Below are 26,300 nucleotides of genomic sequence, written 5' to 3'. Positions count from 1 at the left end.
ATAGATTTTCTTATTTATGATAAAAAGATAAATTATATATAAAACTTTAGACTCACCAAGATAGATAATAGAATATTTTTTCTACTTTTGTCAAATACAGACTAGATATTATAATTCTTACTTGATATTTATTTTGTTATATGTAATTTTACTATATTAAAGTTAAAATCTTTCTTTTTGATAGAAAAGGGGAAATGCTATGGAATGCTTCTATACACTAAAATATGTATTGTTTCCATTGGCTAATAATAAAAGCTGTTTGACCAATAGCCAGGCAGGATAGGGTTGGGCAGAACAATCAAACTGAGGACTCAGATGAGGAAGGGCAGAGTTGAGAGAGACACAAGCAGTCACCCAAGGAACAAAATGCCAGTGACCAGTAAAAGTCACGCCATAGGACAATACACAAATTAATAGAAATGAGTAAATTTAAATGTAAAGTGCTAGTTAGTAATAAGCCTGAACAGCCAATCAGTTTGTAATTATTTGGGACTGTGTGATCAGGATATGAAAGCTTCACCTGTTTACAGTAAGAGAAAATATAATATCCCTCCTTACCCATGTTGATGCCATCAAGAGGTGCATCACTACACTGATGCTCCTCAACTTGGAAGGTTCAACTTACAACTATTTCTAAGCTTTCCTACTTTGCAAGTGCTAAAAGTTATGTACATCCAATAAAAACTGAACATCACACTTTTTCTAGTTAGTATTTATTATGTAAATATTTATTAAATACTTAGCTCTATTTTACAGACAAGGAAATCAAGGACCAAAGAGGTTGCTTCATTACAATACAAACATCTTTTGATACTATGTATAATAATACCTAAGACCAAGTAATTTTACTTCTCTAAATACCCTCTGCTGGCCTCAAATTTATGATTCTCCTGCCTCAGTACTCTAGGTAATGAGGTTATAGATGTGTGCTACCATGTCTAAGACTGGCCATATTGCAACACGGCCACATGAGAATCAAAACCATATTAAAGCAGAGAAAAGGCTTATTCTTTTCAGACTGACTGCTCAATCAGCTGACCACCACAGTAATAAAACTGTCCATGGGATGATCTTGTGAGACCTATAGAAGGCAGGTGCTTTCTTGATCTTAACATTTCAACTGGGAGATGGGAAAAGATGATAAATAGTAAAGAAGTAAAGATAAATATGGTCTAAGAGGGAAAACAAGAGGCATGAATAGCTAAAATATTTAGTGAGAAATTAAGTCTGTGGACTGGAAAGATATTTCAGTGGTTAAGACCACTTCTTGTTCTGCACAGAACCTAGGTTCAGTTCCTGGCATCCACACAATGGGAAACAAGTATAACACGACATGTGAAGTTGGGTTCTGGAGCCCTAAGTAAGTGTGAGAAGGAAGAAGGAATGAGGAAAGGACAAACTACACAGATACACACACACACACACACACACACACAGAGAGAGAGAGAGAGAGAGAGAGAGAGAGAGAGAGAGAGAGAGAGAGAGAGAGAGAGTAAATCTGGGATCAGGTGGGGTTTTGCTACCTCTGGAACCTCTCAGCACATTAATATGTCTAGCACAGATGGAGGGATTAGCTATTCTCAGTTGGAGATCTCTGTAGGCAGCTGTCTCAGGCTACAAACATCTGGGAGAAGGAAGTTGAAGTTACTAGTCTTTGCACACTCACAAACTGTGTTAAAAAATATTTCATAAACACTCGTACCTGGGCACCTAATGAGATATGTGTCACCCCTCTTGAGCCTCACCTGGGTAAGGCTTTACCACCCTGGAGGGTGAAGCCATTGAAGTTCTCAACATGGCTATCCTCATGTCAACAATACACATTTATTCAGGACTTCACTCACTCAGTGTTTCCCAGGCTCCCTATACAAGCGACTGTACCTCAAGTTCCAGAAGACCTGGCCTTCACTGTAAACATGTGGTATACAAATATATATGCATGCAAAACACTTATATACATAAACTAAAAATATTTAAATAAATGTTTTAAAGTTGTCTTCTACCAGAAATAGTAGGTGTGCACCACTATTTCTGGTAGAAGACAACTACCAGAAATACCACAAGTACTCAAGAAGCCGAGAGGCAACTTACAGGTCAGCTTTACAGTCTACAAGATGAGTTCCACTAGCCAGTGCTATATGACAAGACTGTCTCAAAAAGCTAACATGATGATGATCATCATCATGGTGGTGGTAAAGAAGATGATGATATAGTAGTAGTTTTGTTTTCTTTATAAGGTAGCAAGTGGTGCCCTTCTATTCTTGCTACCTGGAACTACTCTTGAACTAATAAACTATGCCTCTAAAAAGCTTTACCAGAAAGAGTATGAGATAAACCTCATATACAACTTGAAGGATTTTCCTATTTAGCATTTGGTAAACATTTCTGAAAATTTCAGAATTCACCTGATAAGCAAAGGCGCTAGAAATCTGACTTTCCTAAGGCTCCCAAGCACATTTCTCAGAAATTGCACTGAGAGAATATTTTTTTAAATAATCATCATTGACATGTACCTTGGTACATCACTTATCGAACCCTCATTTTCTAACCTGGAATGTCTGAGGCTGTCCTTTTTGTTTTTTGCAGAACACAGCGTGCATTCACAGCCAACTGCATGGGGCTTGGGCAAAGACACGTCCTGTTTTAAAAGCATGGTAAGGATTTCATAGTTGTTACGATGAGCAGCTAAAATGACAGGGGCAACATCCATCGTTGTTGAATATTCAGGATTCTGAATTCGTTCCATAAGTTTCTGGAAAATATTCATACAAATGTCCAAAGGTTATTATCTGTGACATAAAAATATACTTATCTAAAGGATGGAATAAAAAAATTATATAAGGAACTTTCGAATTGTTTTAAGAATAATACATTTTACTTCAACTCATTTTTTGAAATTTTAAAATTTCAATTCTAATTAACAAATGCTATATAATATAACATAATCTTAAATAGGCAACATTCCTAAAGTACAGTTCCATTTTCCTAAAGAAGCAAGGGTATCTAAAGAAATACTTTAAGAAAAAGTATTAATTTTTTAAAAAAAACTAATAGGAACATGCATGATAAGGAGAAAGAACAAGAATTTTAGGAAAAGAATAAAATGGAAAAATAGAATGTTAAAAACAGCAATAGTATAAATGCATGAGAAAAACTAAAATTTCTACCTGTGTGGCCAGCCTTGTCCTACAGATAATAATGAAGCTACTTTTTTTTATACAATCCAAACCCTGCATAGTCTACAACCTGTCACAAATGCGCAAGATCACTACAATCACAGTCAATAACTAATGAGAACTGCAACTGTTAGTCATTTATCCTCCCATTTCATCCCCACGGTGAACTATTAGGCTGAGTTTAATTAGTAACCATGAAGAAACTGAGGCTCAGAGAAGTTAATGTGCCTGAACCATAACTAGCACAGGTGCCAATCACATCCAGGTCTGTGTTACTCGGGACCCTGAGCTCCTCCCACTACAACAACCCTTTCACCTACAATGGTATGAAATGAGAAAAAGAAACAAAAAACAAAAAACATTAGTAATTCAAGAATCAAGATTAAAGAAAAAGGTTCACTATTTTATGACTATTGCATATTCTTTCCAATGCTTCTCACTTTTTTGCAGAGGTTTCCCTGAGAGCTGTTTGAGTCCAGGGTAAGCTCATCAAGTTCACATTTTGGTAACTTTTATTAACACTGTAAAAGTAGTGTACACTCATTATAAAATATCTGAAAAATACAGAAAAGCAGAAAGAAGAATAAAAATACCCATATTCCTTCTACTCAAATAACATTTTACAGTACAATATTTCCTTCTAGTCCTTTCTTTACTTCACCCCCTCTGAAGGATACACTTTGCATAAATCCTAGTGTGCTAAGCACGAGTGATAAAAACAATAGTTTTTGATAAAAGCAATAGTTCTTAATACTTCAAAGATCAAAAGAAAAAAATAATCTCATTGCTCTAGAGCCCAGGATCTTCAAGGGACAAAATCATGCACAGAAATTTGCATGCAGTTTAAGGAAACTCACAGACTCTGTGTTCAAGATACTCTGCAATGTAAATGACATTACAGCAAACTGCTACGAAAATAGCCTTTTAGAAATTTAGGACTACCTCATTAGCATAGATCCTCCCCCAAAAATAGAAGTATAGGTCAAAAGGCCAGGAAAAATTAGAAGTTCTTGATATATAATGTGAAAGTCTTTTCAATGCTTTATAGTCTCAATATAGGGATGCATCCATTTCGTACTATTGTTTCACTCACAGAAAAGGGGACTGTCACTATTAATATGGGTGAAAAACAATAAAATTTTAATTTATTTTCTTTTAAATACTGATAAGTTTTGATATTTTCTGATATGCTTTTCTTCTTTTACGAAGTTTGTTCCTGTACTTTTCAATTATTTTTTGGAGATTCATATTCATGAATTTTTGTAACAGTTACATAAAAGCCTAAAATTGGCACTTTTTTCTCATTGTATTGGTTGAAAAGAGTTATATTTACTCCCAGGCTTAAAGTCCTAACTGAAAACTGGTCCTGTGTTTCCTATGAAGCATTTTATGCCTGGAAAACCACTATGAGACGTTAAAAGATTAAAGCTTATAATTTCACTGCTGATAGTATGACCTACATATTTTCAAGTAAATAGCCCATATTTTAGAGTTAATAGTGAAAAGACAATTCAACACGTCAAGGCTATAGGATGAATTCACTGAAGTAGTAAAAGAAAAATATATTAAAATATTTGTGTCTGATTAGAAATAAAAAAGTTGTTAAAAGGTGATTTTAGAGCTGTTGTAAGTATTCAGATAAAGACTGAATAAATGACCTTGTCAGAGACAGAGCAGCAAATGCTTTCTTCACCGACCAGCTGGGGACTGCCAAGGCTTTCAACTGCTGAGAACAGTGGTGATAAACTAATACTTGCCACTGTTCTAATGGCAAATAGCACTCCACCTTGCTCCAAAGACATAAATGTGTTCCCAGGCTAGAAGGTGGAGCAGGAATATAAAAATACAGCAGAAACTGCAGGATGAATGGCAGACACTGAGTGGAATTATTGTCTTTGGTCTGTTAGTGAAAGGACCTCCTTTTAAGCTACCCCCTTTTACATCCTTCTTATTGGTTTCTTCCCAACATCTGAACTAAAGAGTATTCTAGGAGAGTCACACTTTGTTGTTGATGTTGCTAGATTTTTGTTTGTTTGTTTGTTTGTTTGTTTTTCGAGACAGGGTTTCTCTGTAGTTTTGGGACCTATGCTGGAACTTGCTCGGTGGACCAGGCTAGCTTTGATCTCACAGAGATCACCTGCATCTGCCTCCCGAGTGCTGGAATTAAAGGCATGTGCCGCCACCTGGCCTGTTGTTACTAGTTTTTAAATTGTATGTGTGTGTGTGTCTATGTGTGTTGCTAAAGGTTGCATGATAGACAAACACCTTATACTATTTATAACATCAGGTTTTTTTTTTAGTGGTCCAAATGAAGGTAAAATTTGTTTAGTTCTTAAAAATATTTTTATTCTGATTACAGTTAGATGATAATCCCAGGAACTATTTAAAAAGATTAACTGATTAATATACCTTCAACAATAATAAATGTTAAAACTTTTTAAATTCAATGTACAAAAATATCTCATTTTAAAGTAACATCATAAATGACTATCTTGCTACTGAGAAAACCAATGAAATATTTTTTTTAAATCCCTAATTAGGTCAATCAATAAGAAATGACTACTATAAAGTGGCATTTGGTTATATTTATATAGCTTTTTTCTGTGTGCATTTTTAAGGATTTAAAAATATTATTTATTTTATGTGTATGATTATTTCAGAAGTATATATGTCTGGGAACAATGTCCATGCAATACCCAGAAGCCAGATGAAGGTGATAGGTACCCTAGAATTGAAGTTGTAGATGGTTGTGAGCTACCATGTGGGTGCTGGGAATGGAACCCAGGTCTTCTGCAATAATAGCAAGTACTCTGAACCATCGAGAATCTCTCCAGTCCCTTTTCTATGTATACTTTTAACCATCAGTTAATTATAAGTATAGTTCAGTGTCCTCATTTTATCTCATTTAATATTTTTTCCTAAAACTTAATTTAAGATTATTATCTTTAGCTGGGTGTGGTGGCTAACACTTATAACACCAGCACTTTAATGATAGGGATTTAGGTAGGGTAGGAGGTTCAGGAGTTCAAGATTATCCTTGGTTATTTAGGGAGTTTAGGGCAGTCTGGGATACATTAAAGTCTAACTCAAAATATTTTAAAGTCATTTTAATTATTGTCTTATATTCCAAAGTTTATATACAAAACTATTTATATTTCCTTTCTTGGCTTTTAGAATGCTTATCTTTTTTTCCCCTCTTGTACTAGGAAGGTAATCAAGGGCATGCTAGGTAAGTGCTCTACCACTGAGATACCTTTTGGACATTTAGGATATGCCAAACAGTGTTCAAACTGCTACACATAAAATAAAAATCAATGATTTGCTTATTTTCCTTCTCAGATTTCTAGAGGAGTGGTGTAGAAGGTCCTTCTGTATTTGTGTTGCTTTCATTGGTCATTAAAGAAACTGCCTTGGCCTAGTTGATAGAAAGGAAATCAGGTAGGCAGGGAAGACAGAACAGAATTCTGGGAAGAAGGGCAGAGTGGCAGACGCCATGGTTCTCTTGCCCAAGATGGACGCTGGTTAGACTCATGCCGGTAAGCCACAGTCAAGTGGTGATACATATTAATGGAGAGGGGTTAAACTAATATGTGAGAGTTAGCCAATAAGAGGCTAGAGATAATGGGCCAGGCAGTGTTTAAATGAATACAGTTTCTGTGTGATTATTTCAGGTGTAAGCTAGCTGGGTGGGATGAAAAGCAGGCCCTCTCTCTCCTACAACAGAGGAGACAGCACTAGGCTAAAGAATACAAGTATCTTTCTTGTTTATGATATACCTTGTAAAATATTTTCCAAAACACCTGATTCTGCAATAATACACAACCATGGCCACTTTTCTTAATTTGGTCAAAAATAAGCAAAATTCAGTAACTTGCTTGATTAGCAATTATACTTTAAAATTTTATGTTTTATTTTATGAAAATTTCTAAATGTTCTTTTCTAATAGAGTTTGGTGCTTTCTATCACTTTTTTCTATTACTATTAATAATAATAATAATATTTATGTATGTATGTATGTATGTAAGTATTTATTCATTAAGATAGGATTTCTCGATGTAGCCCTAGCTGGCCTGGAAACTTGCTATATAGACCAGCCTGGCCTCAAACACAGAGATCCTCCTTACTCTGCCTCCCGAGTGCTGGCATTAAGTGTTTGCTGCCAGGCCCAGATCTATTATTAATTTGAGATACTTCCTGGAAGCCTGTTTCCCAGTATCCATAGTTCTATATTTGCCCAATGCCCGAAATTGAGACGTAACTTCTGTAACAATGAGAATGTGTGCCACTGCAATTCTCACCTGCTGTTTTTAAGCTAAAACACTTCTTCCACACCAGCTACCTAAATACTATCTACTTTGTCTTCCTTTTTTATGGTTTCATCACTTGTACATCTTAAATCTACCTAGAAACTAATCTGTATTTTCAACGAAATACTGGTTCACACTGACACAATATTAACTAATTTTAAAAAGGTTTCCAGAAAGCAAAATTAATTGTCTCTACTTACTTCAAAGTAATATTTTACAAAGTAAAAATATCAATACTTTTAAAAACAAAATAAACTGGGGAGGGGGAGAAAAGATGGCAATGGGGCAGGAGATCTACTTTGGCTTAAAAATCCAGATTAATAAGTATTTAAGAGTACTGACTACTATAGTTGGTCTTGGTGATCGTTTTGGTCGATGATTAAGTAGTATATCGACAGCTCCCACTACTTCAGAGTCGATGGCCACCAAAAGTGCATCTGCGGACTTTAAAAAAATAAAAGTTAAAATGAAAATGGAAGATAAAAATGTAAAAGTACTTTAACTAATTCATGGTTATTTTAAAATTCTTTACACTGTATTATATACAGCAATATTGGATTTTAAAAAAATTTATATTGTCCACATAGTACATTTGCTTTCCAAATCAGTAGTACTTCTATGTACCACAATGTACCATTTTTGTTCTGATTTCAATGCACAACCTAATAAAATAATAATTATTTCATAGAAGGGTTTCTGTATGGAACAGTGCTAATCCATGCAATGTTTAAAGCTAAAAACAAAAACAAAAGCAAAAAAACCTTCAAGATGTTTTATCTTGAACCATGGACCAAAAATTTCCTAGAATTCTAAATGTATTAAAGAAATTACCAGAAACTATTAAGTAAAGAAATATGTTGGATAACATCATCAGTGTAATTCTGAGAAGAGGGGAGAATATGAAGATATACAAAAGCCCTCTATTCTCATCTTCAAAACATACACTGCCAATAGAAATGGTACAATTTGAGATTGTCAGCACTCATCAAGTAGAAACCACAAAGAATTCAGTTACCAAAGTTGTCAGAGACATGAAAGAGTTTACAGTTCCAGTCCCAGCCTACTGTGGAGACCTACTTCTGAGCAGAGGTGAACCTAATATCAGACTCAGGACTCAGGGGCTCTACACTTCCTTCTAACAAAGCCAACGTGCTACTGGCAACCATGATACCAAGTTTTGGATCCCTTGCTTTTTGTCTTTTTTAAGAAAAACCATAATAGCAGAAGGAAAAATGAGGTAATGAATGATGATTTAATCTTAGAAAATGTCAGCATTCTTGCCCCAGGAATGAAACTATAGCAAATCTGTAGCATTCTTTATAGCTGCATAAAATAAAGTTTTCACTGTCCTTATTTGAATGTCAAAAATAAGACTAAAAATGGCAAGCTTTAGTGGGATGTTTAAAAATAGTATTTGACAACCCAAAATAGGGGCTGGAATTCTTTTTAAGCTCTAGGAATCGCTAATGTTTTCCTGTAGGAAAAATTTCCTTGCTAGATGAGAAATTTAATCCCTTGAAAATGTTAGTGTTCATTAGATATGGTCCTAAAAAGTGCAAGGACTTTTTTTTTCTTTTTTCAGTTCATGCTTCCCTTCAGTTTTAGCATATTAAATCAGTTGAAGCAAACAAACTTTTAAAAGCAAGGACCCAGTATCCATTATTACTAGATATAGTATCTACAGTTTTAAATTTAATCAATAAAGCTAACTATAGTAATGCCACTGCTCTCAAACACCATGTAATTCCAATAATCTAAAATATAGTCATGAATTATTTACAACTCAAAACAACATCACCAAAAAAAAACAAAAAACAAAACAAAACCCAAAAAACTAACAACAACCCAAGTCACAGAGTAACATCATAGACATTATTTCCTGAAAGAGACAGGCCTAACCACTTTGACTTAAGACTTGTCCATAAGTAAAGGGCAGTGGCTTTCCTAAGCATTCCTCAGATCTTTACTGAATCAAAGAACAGCTAGAATAAAACCAACAAAAATGGGGAATAGAAAAAAAACCTAAAAGTTGACGACAGAAAGAATAAAATACCAGTAGAACAAAATCACTGTCAGAACACAGAAGTCTGCAGACTTAAATGCTAGGACAAATTATTAATAATTTTTTAGACCTCTACAGGTAAGGGCAGAAGGGGAGAAGGGAAGAAGGGAGGGGAGTAGAGAAAAATGTATAGCTCAATAAAAACAATTAAAAAATAATTTTGGACCTCATGAAGCAAAGTAAAATGATTACATTCTCAACTCCAACTAATGATGGCAAAGTTAAATTATATTCAGGCACACTACTCAGTAAAGGGTAAAGAGGTATGCTAATATTCAATGCTTAAAAGGATAAGCTTCAGCTATGAAAAGTACTTATATTAAAAACGTAATTAAAGAGTGGCCATTGACTCATTCTATACAAATAGTATGTTACTTGATAAATAAATGACAGTTCTGAAGGAAAATACTTTAATTTAAAAAAATAAATTTATTTGAGACACAGTCTTAAAACCAGACTGGCCTTGAGCTTGTGTTCCTCTCGCCCCAGCCTCAAAAGCACTGGGATCACAGGTGTGTGCCACCATGCTCAGGTTAAAGTATTCTTAAATACTTGCAAGCATACAAAACACCCTCACTTATTTTTATTTTCCAATTTCTAAGCAAACTGACCATCCCCACTAAAATATATTCAGTACATAAACTTACTATATTTGAAGCCACTCTTTCCTTCTCACCTCAGAACTTGTCCAACAACTTGTGATCCTTCTACCCTCAGTGTGAGAAGATACTTATATTTCGTTTCTATACCTGATTTCCACTTATAGTATATATTAATGCTCTGGAATATTCTATAAGAACTTAGTCCTTCATCCAGAGGAATATTAGTCCCACGTTCCACAACTTGAAATTGTTCTCCCTTTGTTGACTTTACTTGATCGTATCTTTCTATTGTCACTAAATGTTTTCTTTTTTATTTCACGGTTAAAATTCTCAAATTAAGGTATATCATGTTCCCTAAATATTTCAGCACCATAATTTCAAAATCCAATGACTTTTTCTTCTCCTCTTGTGCCTTTACTTCTAAGCAGAAATTAAACTAAAATTCCCCTTTGGTTTTCACACCACCATTCTAACTGAACCAAAAATTGCAAATAATTCATTTGATCTTTTAAAATGTAACTCTTTCCTACCAGTGCCCTTTATTAAATATAAAAACTCCCTAAGGAAAAAAACTTGTGCTAGCTCTATGCTCTGTGATTTCTGCCCTTGTGAAGATATATAGGGTCATCTTCTTGTTTATGATGCCTAGAGTATCTTGGTCATTATCAGACAACCCCCAAATAAGTAAAGCTAAAACCTGGAAATTATATTGCTTTACTTACATCTAACCTCTCCTCCGAGCTTGCTAGTATTCGCCCCTCTCTCCTAGTCACTCATATTTAAGATTGATAAAACCCTAGGACTCAATTCCCTTTCTTGACAGCTTTTGTATCTCCTCTTACTCCACACACACACAGGGCCTCAGGCGTGCAAGACAAGGGTTTTACCAGAAGCTACAACCCAGCCCCTCCCCTCTTCTTACACAGCCACTGTCGCTCTTATAGACAGTCTTCAGTTCAGCCCTTAATATTCATACCTGAATTATTACAAAAACTGCCCACATGGGCTATAACCTTCCCTTCCTTCTCAGTCTTGCCTAAACTTGAACACCATATTCATCTATCTAAAATAACACAAGACACATACCATATTTTCTATCAAAATGTATTGAATGATACCTAACTATCTATTATATAAAACACAGATCCTCCCATTCAAGGCCTTTTCACCTGTTGTGTTTTAGTTATTTTTCCTGAGTATTTCCATTACATCACAAGCCCAGTGCTTTATTCTAAAGGCTGTGAATTCACTGTCTCAGAAAACACACCTCATATATCTGCCTTACATTCTTTCCTGCATCCCCTGTCCCTTAACTACTTCTAAGTTCTTGAATAGACTTGGATAACAGGAAGAACATGGACTCGAGAACCAGAACCTAAGTGCAGATCCCAAGTTTGCCATTTACAAAGTAAATCCAGGCAAGTTACTTAATCTTTCTGAAGATCAGGAAGACAAGTCCACCGGCACAAAGCAGGGCAATATAAATCTTAGCAATGGTAATATTTCTTCTTTTTTTGATTTTTAAATTTTATTTTATTTTATGTGTATGAGTGTTTTGTCTGCACATATGTCTATGCACCACAAGTGTGTCTTGTGCCTGAAAAGGCCAGAAAGGGGTGTTGGGTCCCCTGGAACTAGAGTTGCACACAGATGGTTGTGAGTCATCATGTGGGTGTCAGGAATTGAACCAAGGTCCTCTGCAAGAGCAACAGGTGCTCCTAATCACTGAGCCATCTCTCTGGCTGAATATTAATATTTCAAGGCCAAGCTCAATAGACACTCTTCAGTGAAATCTTTCTTAAAACTTTTAAAAGATATATTTTTAGGCTGGGTGGTGGTGGTGCATGCTTTTAATCCCAGGACTTGGGAGGCAGAGGCAGGAAGCCAGTCTGTCCGGGACAGCCAGGGCTACACAGAAAAATCCTTTCTCAAAGTAAACAAACAAGACACATTTTAATTATATGAATGGTGAGCAATATTTGCATGTGAATGCAGGTGCCTGTGGAAGCCAAAGATGTCAGTGCCTCCTGCAGCTGGAGTTATGAGTTATATGATGTAGGTACTAAGAACAGAACTGGAGTCTTCTGCAAGAGCAGCAAGTACTCTTTACCATTTAATCATCTCTCCAGTTTCAACACATTAAAAAAAAAAAAAGTCCCCTCCACCTCTTCAGCACTAGGGATCAAAGACAGAGACTTACACATGCTAGACAGAAACCTAGTTTTCTTGATAGCTCCAAACCATAATGGTCTTATTATATTGCTAAAATATTTACGTTTGAATTGCAAAAAGTTTAAGTATAAAATAGGGCTTCTCAAAAGCAGCTCTATTGACATTTTGGTCAATAAGTGGGTCAAAACCATATGGGTTTTGGTGTTATTGCAGTACCTTTCCTGTGTGTTTAGTAACATCTACAGCATCTACCCACTAGATACCAATAGTAATCTGTCCATCAACTGTGAAACTAAAATATCTCCAGATATTGCCAAATATTCTTTGGTACAGACAAAGTTGTTTTTTTTTTTGAGGACCACTGTTGTAACTCAAGATAAAACAAGAAGTATTTTGTAACTGTAACACAATATACAAGCATCAAGCATTCTTACCACTCAGCACTTATTAAATACAGTCTTACATTTAAATTCCCTTGTAATCCAGAGGTGCTTTAGCTGTCAATTCATTTTAATACCACTGGTGAATAAGTCATATTTTCCGTATTCATTTCCACCATCACACCCAGCTAAGGTCTTGGACATTTGCTGGCTGACAGAATGAGGCACAGGTTACTTGGACAGAATACAGAGAACTGGAAAGAGTATGGGGTTTGCAGCCAAAAGATTAAATTCAAGTATTAGCTTGCCTTTACTAATTTTACAACTCTGGGCAATCCATTAAAGTCTGTGAGCCTCAGTTTTATGATCTCTAAGATACAGCAACTAGATAGTCTGATTGTGATGTTCAAATATAATCAAGAGTATGAAAGAATCATGTTACTGGAGAATTAGTATGTATATAAAACCATATGTGTAAATGCAGTTATTATAACATTTCTTATCCAAAATAATCAAGGACTGAATTTCTTTATACCCAGCAGCACAGACATTAAGGGCAACATTGAATAAATGGGACCTACTAAAACTGAGAAGCTTCTGCATTTCTTTATAACTTTATTTTCTAGGTAACTGAAGCTTATGCCTTTAAGTGTTTAAATTTAAATTTTAAATAATTTTGATGAAAGTTTTCTGCTTTTAAAGGATACATATACATATATACATACATAAATACATATGTTCTTTCATCTAAGGTTTTAGGTAGTGAATATAATTTAACTTTTCCTTATTGATGCTAAACCAGTTATAAAGTTTAACCACCAGGCAGACACTCAGTGCTAAAAATCTCGAATTAAACAATGTGAGTGGTCCCATGCTTCATTTTGCTCAGTTATAGCTCTATGCTCCCTTTTATGGCCTTTCTTGATCCTCTTCAGATCAGAAATCTAAAATTTTAAGTTTGTTAAAATGAGAAAAAGCAGGCTGTGAAGGAGAAAGGAGAAAGAACACCTGAACGAAATCCAGAAACCTCATGGAAATGACAACGGCAGCTCAGAGGCCCTTCTCACTTAGTTTCTTGTTGTACTCTAGGTGGTAGCTAAAGTGGCTAGGTACCCAATTTCCCTTTCTACCCCAAGAGTGTGTGTTTGTATACTTAAATATAGACATATACATATAAGTCACTCACAAGTTCACATTATGATATAAATCATAGGGATGTAGCTAAACCTGCCTATCACACTAAGAGCAATCGCTGCGTTTCCTGATGTCAGTCCAAACGCCACGCCTCATTACAGCTGCAGCAGAGGAGCCAGAGCTCTGTGCTATGTTCACCATGAGCGACCCAAAGGGAGAGGACATAATGCCATTAACTTGTCCAGAGCTCTGTGCTATGTTCACCATGAGTGACCCGCAGGGAGAGGACATGATGCCATTAACTTGTCCTTCAAGTGTGCAGCAGCATGCGCTACCTTAAGGGACATGAAGACAAAGGGCAGGTTCTATCATTCATCTTTAGATGAAAGCAAACTCTACATTTCAAACAAAGAGAAAACATAATAAAACCGGAGAAACCAAATCAAACTGTAAGTTGTTTTGTGAGGAACATTTTGTTCATGTGTCTATAAATAACACGGGCCACAGAAAACCCTGTCCCCTGGCACTTCTATAACACTTGCACTATTTTTAGTATCAATACAAATAGTTATCCTATCAGTAATAAAAATAATGTCATCTTTAATAATTCATGATCGTTTACTTTTGTCTGATGTAGGGAAAGGAAACAGGAAGAAAAACACGAATAAATTTAAAATATTACATTTTTAAATAGCTTATTTGGGATTGTTTTGTAAATTCTTTAGTGGCTTAAAAACAAATAGAAGGTGGAAGGCAAAGGAAGAAGAGAGAGTAAACAAAGGAAAGAAGAAGAAAGTAAGCTAGGAGGAAAGAGGAAAGCAGGCATAGCTAACATTTCTTAGACGCTACTGGATAAAATCATCTAGCCTTGTACCTGACAACCGTAGTCCAAAAGCAGCTGCAGTATATCCAAGCTTTCGTTTTCAATAGTTATGGTAACAGCATTTCTCCCAAGCACATCTACGCAATTTATGTTCAAGTCACCTGAACTGTTTTCCTCCAAAATCTTTTTAACCATATAATAGTCACCTAAATAACAATATACAAACATACTTTAATATTTAAGACATTAAACAAGAATGAGTATAAGAAAATTTTTATCCTGCTGAATTAAAAGATTAAAAATACCTAAACTCAATTTTGCTTTGCATGTGGACATGCGCACAGAAAATGTGAACATTTCCTGGAAAAAAAGTATATCTTGATAAAATAATACACATATAAGCAGCAAATATAAAACACTAGCAGAAAAAAATAAATGTGTATCATGTTATAAAAATTTCTTACTTAAAATTCTTTACCCGATGTTATAAGGAGAAAAACTTATAGAAGATATGTAGGATAATTTCATAAAGAATAACCCAAAATACAGTCAGACAGCTCTTATAGAAAAATAAAATGAAACTTAGAAGGAATTAGTTTTGGATCTCATACACACATTTACTCATGCATCATATTGGTTAAAATGGAGAACAGGAGAGAGAATATTAGAAAGAGGGGGAAAGCATACATTTAAAAAGTAGCATGAATTTGACAGTATATATAGACAGGGCACCTAAATTCTTACTCCTTCCTCCCTTCTCTCTCTCTCTCTCTCTCTCTCTCTCTCTCTCTCTCTCTCTCTCTCTCTCTGTCACACACACACACACACATAAACACACGCACATGCGCGTGCACATCCCATCTTGTTAAGGAAGGTGAAGTGTAGTGTTAATAAACAGGGACCATCCAGCTCACAAAGCACCAAGTTGGGGCTAGAATGACTGCTTGGCCTATCAGCAGCAGAAAAGCTATCTTCTCCCTGACTGAGGTGACCACAGAACGGTCAGTCCATATGAGGACAATGGGAATTACTGTCACCAAAGGCGCAGTTTATTATTTGCCTGCTGAGACTGTGCAGGAAAAAAGAGAAATAAAAATCCAAAGGGAAATGTTCACTAGAGAAAAGAAAGCAAGGGGATACTTGTTTCATTCTACTTTTTAAATACAAAATGGATAAACGATTTTACATAGTTATTCCTTAGATGTCTGTGAGTAAGAAACAGGGAAAGAATAATCAGAGTGGAAACTGGAAAGAGAAAAGAAATACTTTCATGGTACACAGAGAGAAAACATTAGACTAAATGAATAAGAAAAACAATACTGCAGCTAAGGTAACAGATTTTATTTGTGAAAATGTCAGACTTCCTAATATTTTAAATACCTGCTTATGTTTTAAAAAGAAATGGAATAATAGTTTTCTTAATAATACATCTCCTTAGGTCTCAAAAATAAAAAACTAGTCATGAAATAATTTCCCCATAGCACTAATTAACATTTAAATTCCACTGAAGAAGCAATGTTCTTAGTCTTGAGCTGTGCCAAATGACATCACTATTGCCAAAAAATAACATTTAAAACTATTTCAGACAAATCAGCTTTTAAGCCTAGGGTTAAGAAAACGCTACCCATAAACCTCCGCTTTGCTATCCTGGTATATCTAGGTGAGGTCACTCATTTAAATTCACCTTTTTGGAACTCAATAGACTTTTCACATCTAAGGTCATTGCGCTTCATTAATCTTGTAATATTTTCAGCCACCACTTCTTAAACGTCACTCTAGCTACTAAAGTTTATATCTGCAAGTGATATGCCATAAAGACTAGAAGAGTTATTAAGTTTGAGGATGGATGCATATATGAAAAGAGGTTAGAAAACTTAACAAGACAAGAAGCAGGCTTACTGCCCAGATGCTCAAAATGCCTGCTATACCAGATGACGTTTTCCTTTCATAGTGAAGGTGTTTCAAGTCATATCTCTTGCCTTGGGAAAAGCAATATAATTTGCTTACTTTTTTGATGGTATAGTTAGCTTTTTTAAAATTTATTTTTAATTGTGTGTCTGGTGTGTGTGTGTGTGTGTGTGTGTGTGTGTGTGTGTGTGTGTGTGTGTGTATTGAATGTGGAAGCTAGAGGGTTGAGTATCTTCCTCTACTGCTCTCTATCCCCACCCTCAGCCCCAGACAGGATCTCTCCCTGAGCTCAGAGTTCACTGACTGGCTTAGACTGGCTACCACCAAGCTCCAGGGATAGGCTTGCTCTTGGTTACAAACTTAATATCAATACACTCTGCTGGAGATCCAAACTCAGTCTTCATGTCAGAGCAGGCACACTTTATCTGTCACCTCCAGTTCCTAGTTGTCTTTGTTCAACAAAGAAAACAAAGTATTTTTCAGTCTACTCCATAGGTGGTGCACCAATGCAACAGCAAGTCATCTCAGTGCGACCTCTAAGCACCTCCCACACTCATTCACCTGTCCCTGTGAACACAGCTAACCTCATCCAAACTATTATCAATCCTTTTGGACAGTGAAACAACCTCCTAACTGATAGAACCACTGAAGATGTTCTCTAAATCCTAAGCAAGCTAATGGTCCCTTTTTTCCCATATGAAGCTTCCATAGCCCATAAGACTTGGCCAAAACATTTCCTTTAGCCTACGATGCTCCACAATGCATCACTAGCATGATCCTCTGCAAATACACACCTGAGGAAAGTCATGGCTGCTGGTTCATTTGAACATTGAAGAAAGAACCCATTCCTGGTCCACATGAAAAGACAGCCATCTAACCACCTTTAGTACCAGGTAACAAATCCACACTGATTTCTCATAAATCCACCCACTTTTTCAAAACCATCCACTTTTTGTACATTTTCCCCTGCTGCTTCATAATTTTTCCATTCCCTGACTCTATGGAACCCCCACTCACTCCTCTCTAACCCTTTAAACTAACTGCCTCTGTACAAAATGAACTTGGATTCAGTTCACAATGGGCTCTTTTCTGTATTATTACTCATACAATGCTTTACATTTTGACACAGGGGGTCAACAAAATTGTTCTAAAAAGGGGCCAGGCAATAAAATATGCTATGTTTTGTGGACATGACAACTCAGTCACAATTACCCAGTCGCGTCGGCACCAAAGCAGGCACAGACCACACAATACAACTGAGGATGTGCCCCAATACAGCTTTTTGAATTTTACAGAATTCTTATGTTTTAAAAATACCATTCTTTTAATTAGAAATATTTTTAAGTATCTGAAATATAAAATGTAAAGGCCAGTCTGAACTCACAGACTTTAGAAAAAGAGTTGGACTTGGCTTATGATTCAGTTGGTCACCCATGGTCTAGCCCTACCTTGTCAGTCCATTCTGTAAAATTCAAAGCATATCAATCTTATGATTTTTTTAACATTCTCAATGGACACGGTGTTTACTGAATTCTAGGAAGCCCACTGGAAACTGGGCATTCAAATAAATAGTATAAAAAATTTCAAGGTGATCCCATAGACCCTCAACAATAAATTTACTCTGCTCAACTCTTATAAATGTTGAGAGATGTAGAGTAGAGAAATGTACAATATTATTTATAAAGATGATTCTCTATTTTCTCACTGGCTTCTCATCTGACTTTCCAACATATGAAGATAAATTTCATCATTACTGATGACAGCATTAATGCTGGTCAGTTTTATCACATGTGGGGGCTCGCGCCTATAACTGCAGAACCCGAGAGACAGAAGTAGGACTGTTGCAAGCTGAGGCCAGCCTAGGCTACTTACACAGAAAATTCCAGGACAAACTGGACTAGAGACTAAGGTTCTGTCTAAAAAAATCCCAGCTCCCCCAACTCCACCAAAAACGTTGGCCAGTTTTTAAACTTTATATTAACCAAACAGAACTTGAAGCTAGTTGTAAAGTGTGGGAAACTTTGTGTCAAAAATTTACAAATCTTTTCAAACCAAACTTTCTACAAAAACCTTTGGACCTGAAATTATAACATTTTACTTAAAATATTCCTAATTAAGGCAGGCAGTGGTGGTACATGCCTTTAATCTCAGCAGAAGGAAGCAAAGGCAAGATCTCTGAATTTGAGGCCAGTCTGGTCTACAGAGCAAGTTTCAGAGCAGCCAGGGCTACACAGAGAAATTCTGTCTCAAAAGAAAAAAAAATCCCAATTAATATTTAAAACAGACTAAGAGGAAAAAGCTTTGGAACCCAAAGAAATTCTACTGAACTCATAAATAATTGATATGGTACTGGAATCTTTTATTCCTAATCATTCACTCTGGATTTTAATGTTATCATTTATTGCTTCTAAATAGTATTTGGATTTTTCATTACCTATATTAAACTATTATTCCTAGTCTTACACTTCTTAACATCATTAACTTTGATGGAATTAGTCTGAAGAAGGCATTTATAATACTCTAATGGGGCAAGAGAATCTCCAATTACAACAGAGCATTCAAATTTAATCTTTCAGCCTCATAATACACTGAGGTTTCACTTGGATAGTTTGTTTTCAACTTCCCAGGAGAGAGTGCTCTGTACTAGGAATAGCTTATCTTCCAAATGTCATATGGGCCATTTAAGATAAACTGAACATTTGCTCAGAGAGATCTATTATATACACAATTATAACATCTTTTTACCCTACTGTTCCTTACTTCTGCACAAGAAAACATCTTTATAATAGAAAAACTCCTAAAGAATATTGATGTAGTCAGTAACTCACTAATAACAGCTTTTTGTCCAATTCCCTAACACAATTAAGAACTTCATGTATATGTTTTGATAGCATGGCAAAGAGCAGAAAATTAAAAATAGGAAAAAGAAACGCACCATGAGATCACTACACAGGCCAGTAAGGCAGCTAGCTGCTCAGGCACTGATCATTAAAGTCACTGAGAACCACTCCCTATGGCTACACTTCTCAACTAGTACATTCCACAGCTTTGTTGATTTACGAAGATTCCCTGTACAGAATGCATATGATCTGTAACTAGTGATACTTCACGAGCTATTTAGAATGCTTGTAACAACCCCAATATTCCTGATGCTAATTATACTCTTATCATCCCTCCTTTCTGCAAATTATTTTCCTCATTGTACATATCATTTTTTTTAAAAAAAAAAAAAAGATTTTTATTTATTATGTATACATTATTCTACCTGCATGTCTGCCTTCAGGCCACAAGAGGGCACCAGATCTCATTAAAGATGGTTGTGTGGTTACTGGGAATTGAACTCAGAACCTCTAGAAGAGAGTCAGTGCTCTTAACAGTTGGGCCATCTCTCCAGTCCCAGTGTACATATTAGGTGCTGCCTAACAACACAAAACTCCGCAATACTCAGGAATCTGCATTTAAATGATCCAAACCACTCTCCTCTCTAACCTTACACCCTTCAAATCTCTTCCAAAACAGAAAGTACATATAAACATCTTAAGTAAGTATTAACAACAGTGGCACGATCTCAAGGAAATGCTGCGCATTTTGAAAGCTTCCTGAGCCCCAAGGTACACAGAGCTTCTATAGAAACTTAAAGTATCCTTCCTTATAACATAGCAAGCCTACCACAACGGTGATGGAACACAAACTAGGATGACTCCAGGGGTAGAGGTGAAATTCTGCCCTCCCCCCCACCTTCTCTAACTCCACAGTGAAATGTTCAGAAGGGACTGCTAATGAAAATACAAATCTTCTGCTAGTACTCCACATGCAGCACTGGCAGAGAGTAAATATTCATTCTTCCCTACTCGGCATAAGCACTAATTAATGATATCAACAAACAAAAGGCTTACATTCACACATACGCTTTAAAGCATCGTCTACTTAACACTTTAAATGAGAAAAAATAAAGACATACTTAAGTTTATGTGCTTCCTAAAACTTTACTTACCCTTTCAGCAGGCAAGAGGCCTTAGATCAGAGGCTCCCACAAACAAACAGGCTAATTGCCACACTAACTCTCAATAAGAAAAACAAGGTGGTCTACTTAACATCAATGATACAAAACATTTATTGGCAGCTCTTGTTCAGTTAGCTTAAATTAAAGCCTCTCTGTCTACAAAAAATTCACATATATACTTTGTAAGAATTTTATTTGGGTCTTGAGGTAGATTGTTTCCTAATTTTCTGAGAAAACGCCATACTGATTTCCAAAGTAGCTGTACGATATACCTCAAGATCCAGCAATACCACTGTTGGGTACATACCCAAAGGATGCCCAGTCATACCACAAGGACATGTGCTCAACTATGTTCATAACAGCATTATTTGTAATAGCCAGAACCTGGAAACAATCTAGATGCCCCTCAACCAAAGAATGGATAAAGAAAATGTGGTAGATTTACACAATGGAGTACTCAGTGGTAAAAAATGACATCTTGAAATTTGTATGCAAATGGACGGATCTAGAAAAAAAACATATTGAGTGAGGAAACCCAGACCCAGAAAGACAAATATAATATGTACTCACTCATAAGTGGCTACTAGACATAAAAAAAACCCAACCTACAGTCCACAACCCCAAACAACCTAGACAACAAAGAGGACCCTAAGAGAGACATACAAGGATCTACATAGGAAGGAGAAAAAGAAAAGATCTTTTGAGTAAATTGGGAGTTTGGGGGTCACAGAAGAGGGTAGGTGGAGAGGGGGAGGAAGGGAGGGAAGCAGAGAAAAATGTGTAGTTCAATAAAAACAATAAAAAATAGCCTTCTTCAATATAGACATTGGTGAAGCTTAGAAGCACTCTCATATTGAATACTGGCAAGAATACGTCTCATAGAACACAGGTGAAGATGTAAATTGGTGCTAAAAAAAGAACTTGGTAGGTTTACATAAATTTGATAGGTTTATATAAAAACTCTGCTGTGCATCAATAGTACAGAAAATTTCAATCCAATTTTCCTTATTATTTTTAATACAAAAAAGGACCAAGAGTTAGCTTTGAGATGATTCTGATCTATTTTGATGATCCACAAGAACCATTACTAATTGATTAATACTTAGATACGCAATTGCATAGATTGACTGAACTAATTTACATAAAAGCTGGTTATTCCAAACCATAAAATCTCTCTCTTCCCTATTTTTATTTACTCCTTACTCTGTACACTGTTTATTTTAAACCGCCATTCATCCACGAAAATACATACAACCACCACACTGTTGAAAATTTTCTTTTAAGAATCTCTAGCCTTGCCGGGGGGGAGGGGGCGGCACACCTTTAATCCCAGCACTCAGGAGGCAGAGGCAGGCGGATCTCTGGGAGTTCGAGGCCAGCCTGGTCTATAAGAGCTAGTTCTAGAAGACTATACTACAAACAGTTCATTCATGTAGAAAGGATTGTTAAATGTAACTAGTTGATTTTTCTGACCCTATTAAGGATCTCATGCTTGTTTTTTACATTTACACAAAAAACAAAGTTTATAAACTATCCATACAGATAAGAGTTAATTTCCAACTAGTACATGCACATATGGATGTCTTTTCTAACATAAATTATTTTAAAATCTTCAACTATAATCAGATCAATAAAACATACTAGTGGCTTGACATATATATACATACATATATGTATATATACATATACAAACAACAGATCTGATACATGAAGTTGTGAAGATTCAATTACATGGAATATGCATATATATTATATATGTTATATATATATATTAAAGTAGCAGTTTTGGTGATTGAACCTAGGGCCTTGTTTATGTTAGGCAAGTGCTTTACCGCTGAGCTATATCCCCGGTCCCTCTGAGCATTAGATGAAATGGTCTACAAAACGCATGAGCACTCCACTCCACCCTACTTTAGTAAACGTTTGCCATTTAGGCTAATGGAGATTTCACTGTAAAAGTGGGAGTTAGAGCTAGTTCAAGAATTTTTCTACTTTTTTATATTTGATTTGGACATTAAAATGTTTTAACAATATTAGTGATTATGAACATAAACAAAATACGTGTTCCTCTAACTTCAACTCGTTTTTAAAATAAATGCAAATTAAAACTTTATGCAAGAAATATGTAGTTTCTTCACCATAGCACATTAACCCCTGTTCTACTTCTGCATATCTCCAAGGCTTTTAATGATGTCATAAATATATATGTATGTATTAGATGCCAGTTTCCATAAATAGATAGACAGATATAGATATCTCAAATTGTTTCAACTAGTACTATGGGCAGTTTATAAAACTTTTATAATTAAAATTCCTTTTGAGAACTCTCACGCAACCATTCTAAATATATTTATCACAAAAGTACCTGCTCCAATCAAATTCCATTACAACACTTTTCTGTTCTCAGTTTGACAAGAATATCAAATTCCCTTTCCTAACATACGTTAAATAATCACACAGTTCACTAGAATAAAAGCAGTGGTTCTTGACTGCTGTAGTACAACACCTTCATTGCCTTTCTCCTTTTAGATTATTTTTGAGGGAAACAACTCAGGCAAAGCATTTGGGGAAAAATTAAGTAATTTATATAATCTACAGATCACAATTTTGTGACATTACAGACATACATTTTGTATTTCTTTATATTTCTAAGAGTAGTCAAAGATGCCTATGGTAGACTTTAAGAAAATGCTTATTTATTTAATATTACCCGTAAAACATAAAAGTGAGTTGGCAACAGATATAAGGGGACTTTGTTTACATGTCAATGTGCTTTCAAAAAAGCATAAATAATTGCTTTTTGCCTTGCTAAGATCAAGTGTAGTTGTATAAAGAATGAAAAACTATTTCAAAAGCTTTAAAAGGCTAGGGAGACTATTGTTGACTTGAGCAAACATATGTAAACAAAACCAAAAACTTCTGTAACTAACTTTCCCACAGTGTAAGGTGGCCTCTAAAATTGGGAAGTCTGCATGGTTCTAACAAGGTTTTCCTAAACGAACACAGCCTTTGCACAACACACTGCTGAATTGAGGCATAACAATGTTTTAGGACTTTTTTTCCAGTTAGCAGCCAAATGTAGTCTGAGAGCAATCAAGTTCCCACTCCTGCATTACAACGCATCACTCGAAAGCATGCCTATCTCTTCATGTGCCCATAAAGTGATCAGTTTCTACATTCAAAAACAGTAAGGGCCGGATTTTTCCTGTCTCGTCCTGACTTCATATTATTTCTGCTTAGGATAATGGAATACCTAATTCCACTCAACTGCAGCAGGCACTGGCAGCTGATGCTAAACAGAAGTCTTTAGATTAAAAAAACAAAACAAAATTGTAAGGTGACAGCCCATGAATTGGAGAAATCGTAAGGGAAATAAACAGAATTTTCGACTTAGAAGGTCCAAAACTAGCCTCTGGCTCCCAAAGATAGGACTCCAACCTGGAGTTTGTCAGTGGCAGCAGTGGGGCAACTTTGGGATCAGGGCACCCAACAAGCCACCAAACATCCCACCTGCAGGAGTCCACCGCCCCCGCCCTTCCTGCCTGCTGGCTCCTGCTCAACCAGGCAGAAGTCCTGCGGGTCTCACAGGTAGGGACTAGCCGCCGGGCGCAAGAAAAAGCGGGAGTGCCGGGAGTAAGTTGAGGCGGCACGGGCAGGACCCAGGGAGTGAGTCTTAGGGTGTCCAGAGGCGGAGAAAGGGGCCTAGCTCTCACCCTTGTCGCACGCCAGCAAGAAAAGCTTCTCATTCAGGGTGTTCTCCTCCTTCACCTCCCGCACATCCTTCAGCGCCATCACTTCGTTGGGCGACGAGGAGGATGGGGAGGAAGGCAGGGAGGAGGAGGAGACTCCCGAGAGGTCCGTGCTCGGGTACAGGGCCGCCATCATCGCGGCCCACGACGGGGGTAGGCCAGGAGACGGAGGTTGGGCCCCCATGGGCGCCGACCCCGACCCCAGCCCCGACCCAGAGCTGGAAAACGGGTGAGTCGTTCCCAGGGCCACATCTGCATGCGGCCCGTTGGCCCCGAAGGGCGTCGCCTCGCCCCGGAACCAGCACTCGCCCTCCACGGACAGCCCCAGGTTGGTGGCCGCACCGGCGCGACCCCGGGGCCAGCGCCCTCTGCCCAGCCGCCGACGCCCCGGTCGAGCTGGTCCGCGCCCGTCCGGGGACGACAGAGTGGAGCGCGCCAGGGCGGCAGCGGTGCGCGGGGCCGTGCCAGGAGCCGCGGGGGCCGCGCAGGGGGCGGCCCGGCCTGGGAAGGAGTGAGGGGGCCGCCGGCCGAGGAGCTCGGCGCTGCGCTTCGCCACACGTCAGGCTCCGGGGCTGTGGGGACCGTTGGCTCGGCTGCACCCGCGGGAGGCAGAGGCTCACCGCTCTCTCCTCCTCACGTCACCCTCAGCCCCGCGGAGGCGACGACACCGGGGCGGGGCTGGCGGCGAAGCCCGCCTCGAGGGGGCGGGGTCTACCGGGGCGGGACTGGTGGGCGGGGCTCCAGGCCTGACGCCCCTCCCTCGTCAGTAGCCTAGCGCCCCTGCAGCACCTATAGGAACCCGAAGAGGGGCATGGGAACCACCTGGTCGCAGTTCTTAGGTTGCAGATTAGCGGTAGCTGCTGCTGCTGTCGCTGCTGTGGCACAGAAAGTAAATACACCGCAGTGTGCCATTGAGCTTTTGAGGAATTGTCCTAGAGCCTGGCCAAGCAACCCGATTTTGGAGTTTGTGTTTACGTTACCCTTGTTCCTAAAGGCCGTTTATAATTTCTCTTGTGATTATAATATGGTCTAACATTCCTGATATGTCTAAAGTCATTATATATATGCATTCACATGTAATTCAAAGGTGACCTATAAGCATTGCGTATGCACAGTTTAGGACTTAACTCTCCACACAGTCCTATCAGTGAATTAGTTACATTTATCACATCTAATGTTAAGAGGTTTGTTATTTAGGCATAGGCTGATTGACACACAGCAAGTGTGATTTGAAATTACATCTTTTCAATAATTCCTATTGCTTCCTACAGTCAATGCTGGGGGAAAATCTGAACTCTGTGTTTAGGGTTTAGATTTTTAAGACATGGAATAAATTTACTTAGGAATATCTTAAATTTGAAGGGAATACTTCCTCTCCCATTCAGGTTGCTTTGTTCTCAACCAATATTTTAATTTCCTAATTTTTAAAATCAACATTCTCTTTAGATGTTCTCTAAAAGGCCTTAGGAGATTCCAAAGACACCTTCTCAAGCATTTTTCTCTATGTTTACTTTAAAATAGCCTCTAGAATCATTCTGTTTTTCGTTTCTAGACAATCTCCCTATTATTCTGTAATACAGTACCAAGTTTATGTATTTTGTGAAATTTCCAGGTGACTCATGGTGAGTCCAGTGGAAACACAAAAATGCATACATTTTATCGATCCACAAATGTTCAGTCAGTAGCAGAACTCTAACCCTGGCCTATCCAAAATTTCACTGTTTGAAGTTAAAGAATTCAAATGATTCACAGCCCTATACACAGGTTCTTTATTCAAAGAACTGCCATGGGGCCTGGATTAATTTCTAAGATTTGGAGGAATTCCAACCCACTGTGGTCGAAATCTTAGGAGAGCTTCTAAAGCGTGAGAGTCTACCTCCGGCAACCTGGTGTTACACTTCAGGTTTTTGGATTGTCTCAGTTACAGACTATCTTCTTTTTTCTTATTCTCTAGTAAACTGCTTGACCAGCACAAACTGGATCA

General features: G+C 37.3%; 1 protein-coding gene across 4 annotated transcripts in view; it reads right to left on the bottom strand.

Annotated features, from left to right (window-relative positions):
- Trpc1 (transient receptor potential cation channel subfamily C member 1) overlaps positions 1-24,800 on the bottom strand; it is a 54,785-nt gene extending 29,985 nt beyond the window's left edge. The window contains exons 1-4 of one of the 4 annotated variants that reach the window (XM_075964972.1): positions 24,281-24,800; positions 14,708-14,862; positions 7,826-7,927; positions 2,550-2,752 (exon numbers count right to left, since the gene is read on the bottom strand). In XM_075964972.1, coding sequence (XP_075821087.1) covers positions 2,550-2,752; positions 7,826-7,927; positions 14,708-14,862; positions 24,281-24,500 — 680 coding nt within the window. In that variant the 5' untranslated portion in view covers positions 24,501-24,800. The remainder of the gene's footprint in view (positions 1-2,549; positions 2,753-7,825; positions 7,928-14,707; positions 14,863-24,280) is intronic. The other 3 variants (XM_075964971.1, XM_075964970.1, XM_075964973.1) reach the window with 3 other exon arrangements.
- Positions 24,801-26,300: the final 1,500 nt, after the last annotated feature.

This window comes from Microtus pennsylvanicus, chromosome 3, assembly GCF_037038515.1.
Source record: "Microtus pennsylvanicus isolate mMicPen1 chromosome 3, mMicPen1.hap1, whole genome shotgun sequence".
Classification (NCBI taxonomy): domain Eukaryota; kingdom Metazoa; phylum Chordata; class Mammalia; order Rodentia; family Cricetidae; genus Microtus; species Microtus pennsylvanicus.
The sequence above is the reverse complement of the archived record's forward strand: the minus strand, read 5'-3'. Positions and strand labels throughout refer to the sequence as shown.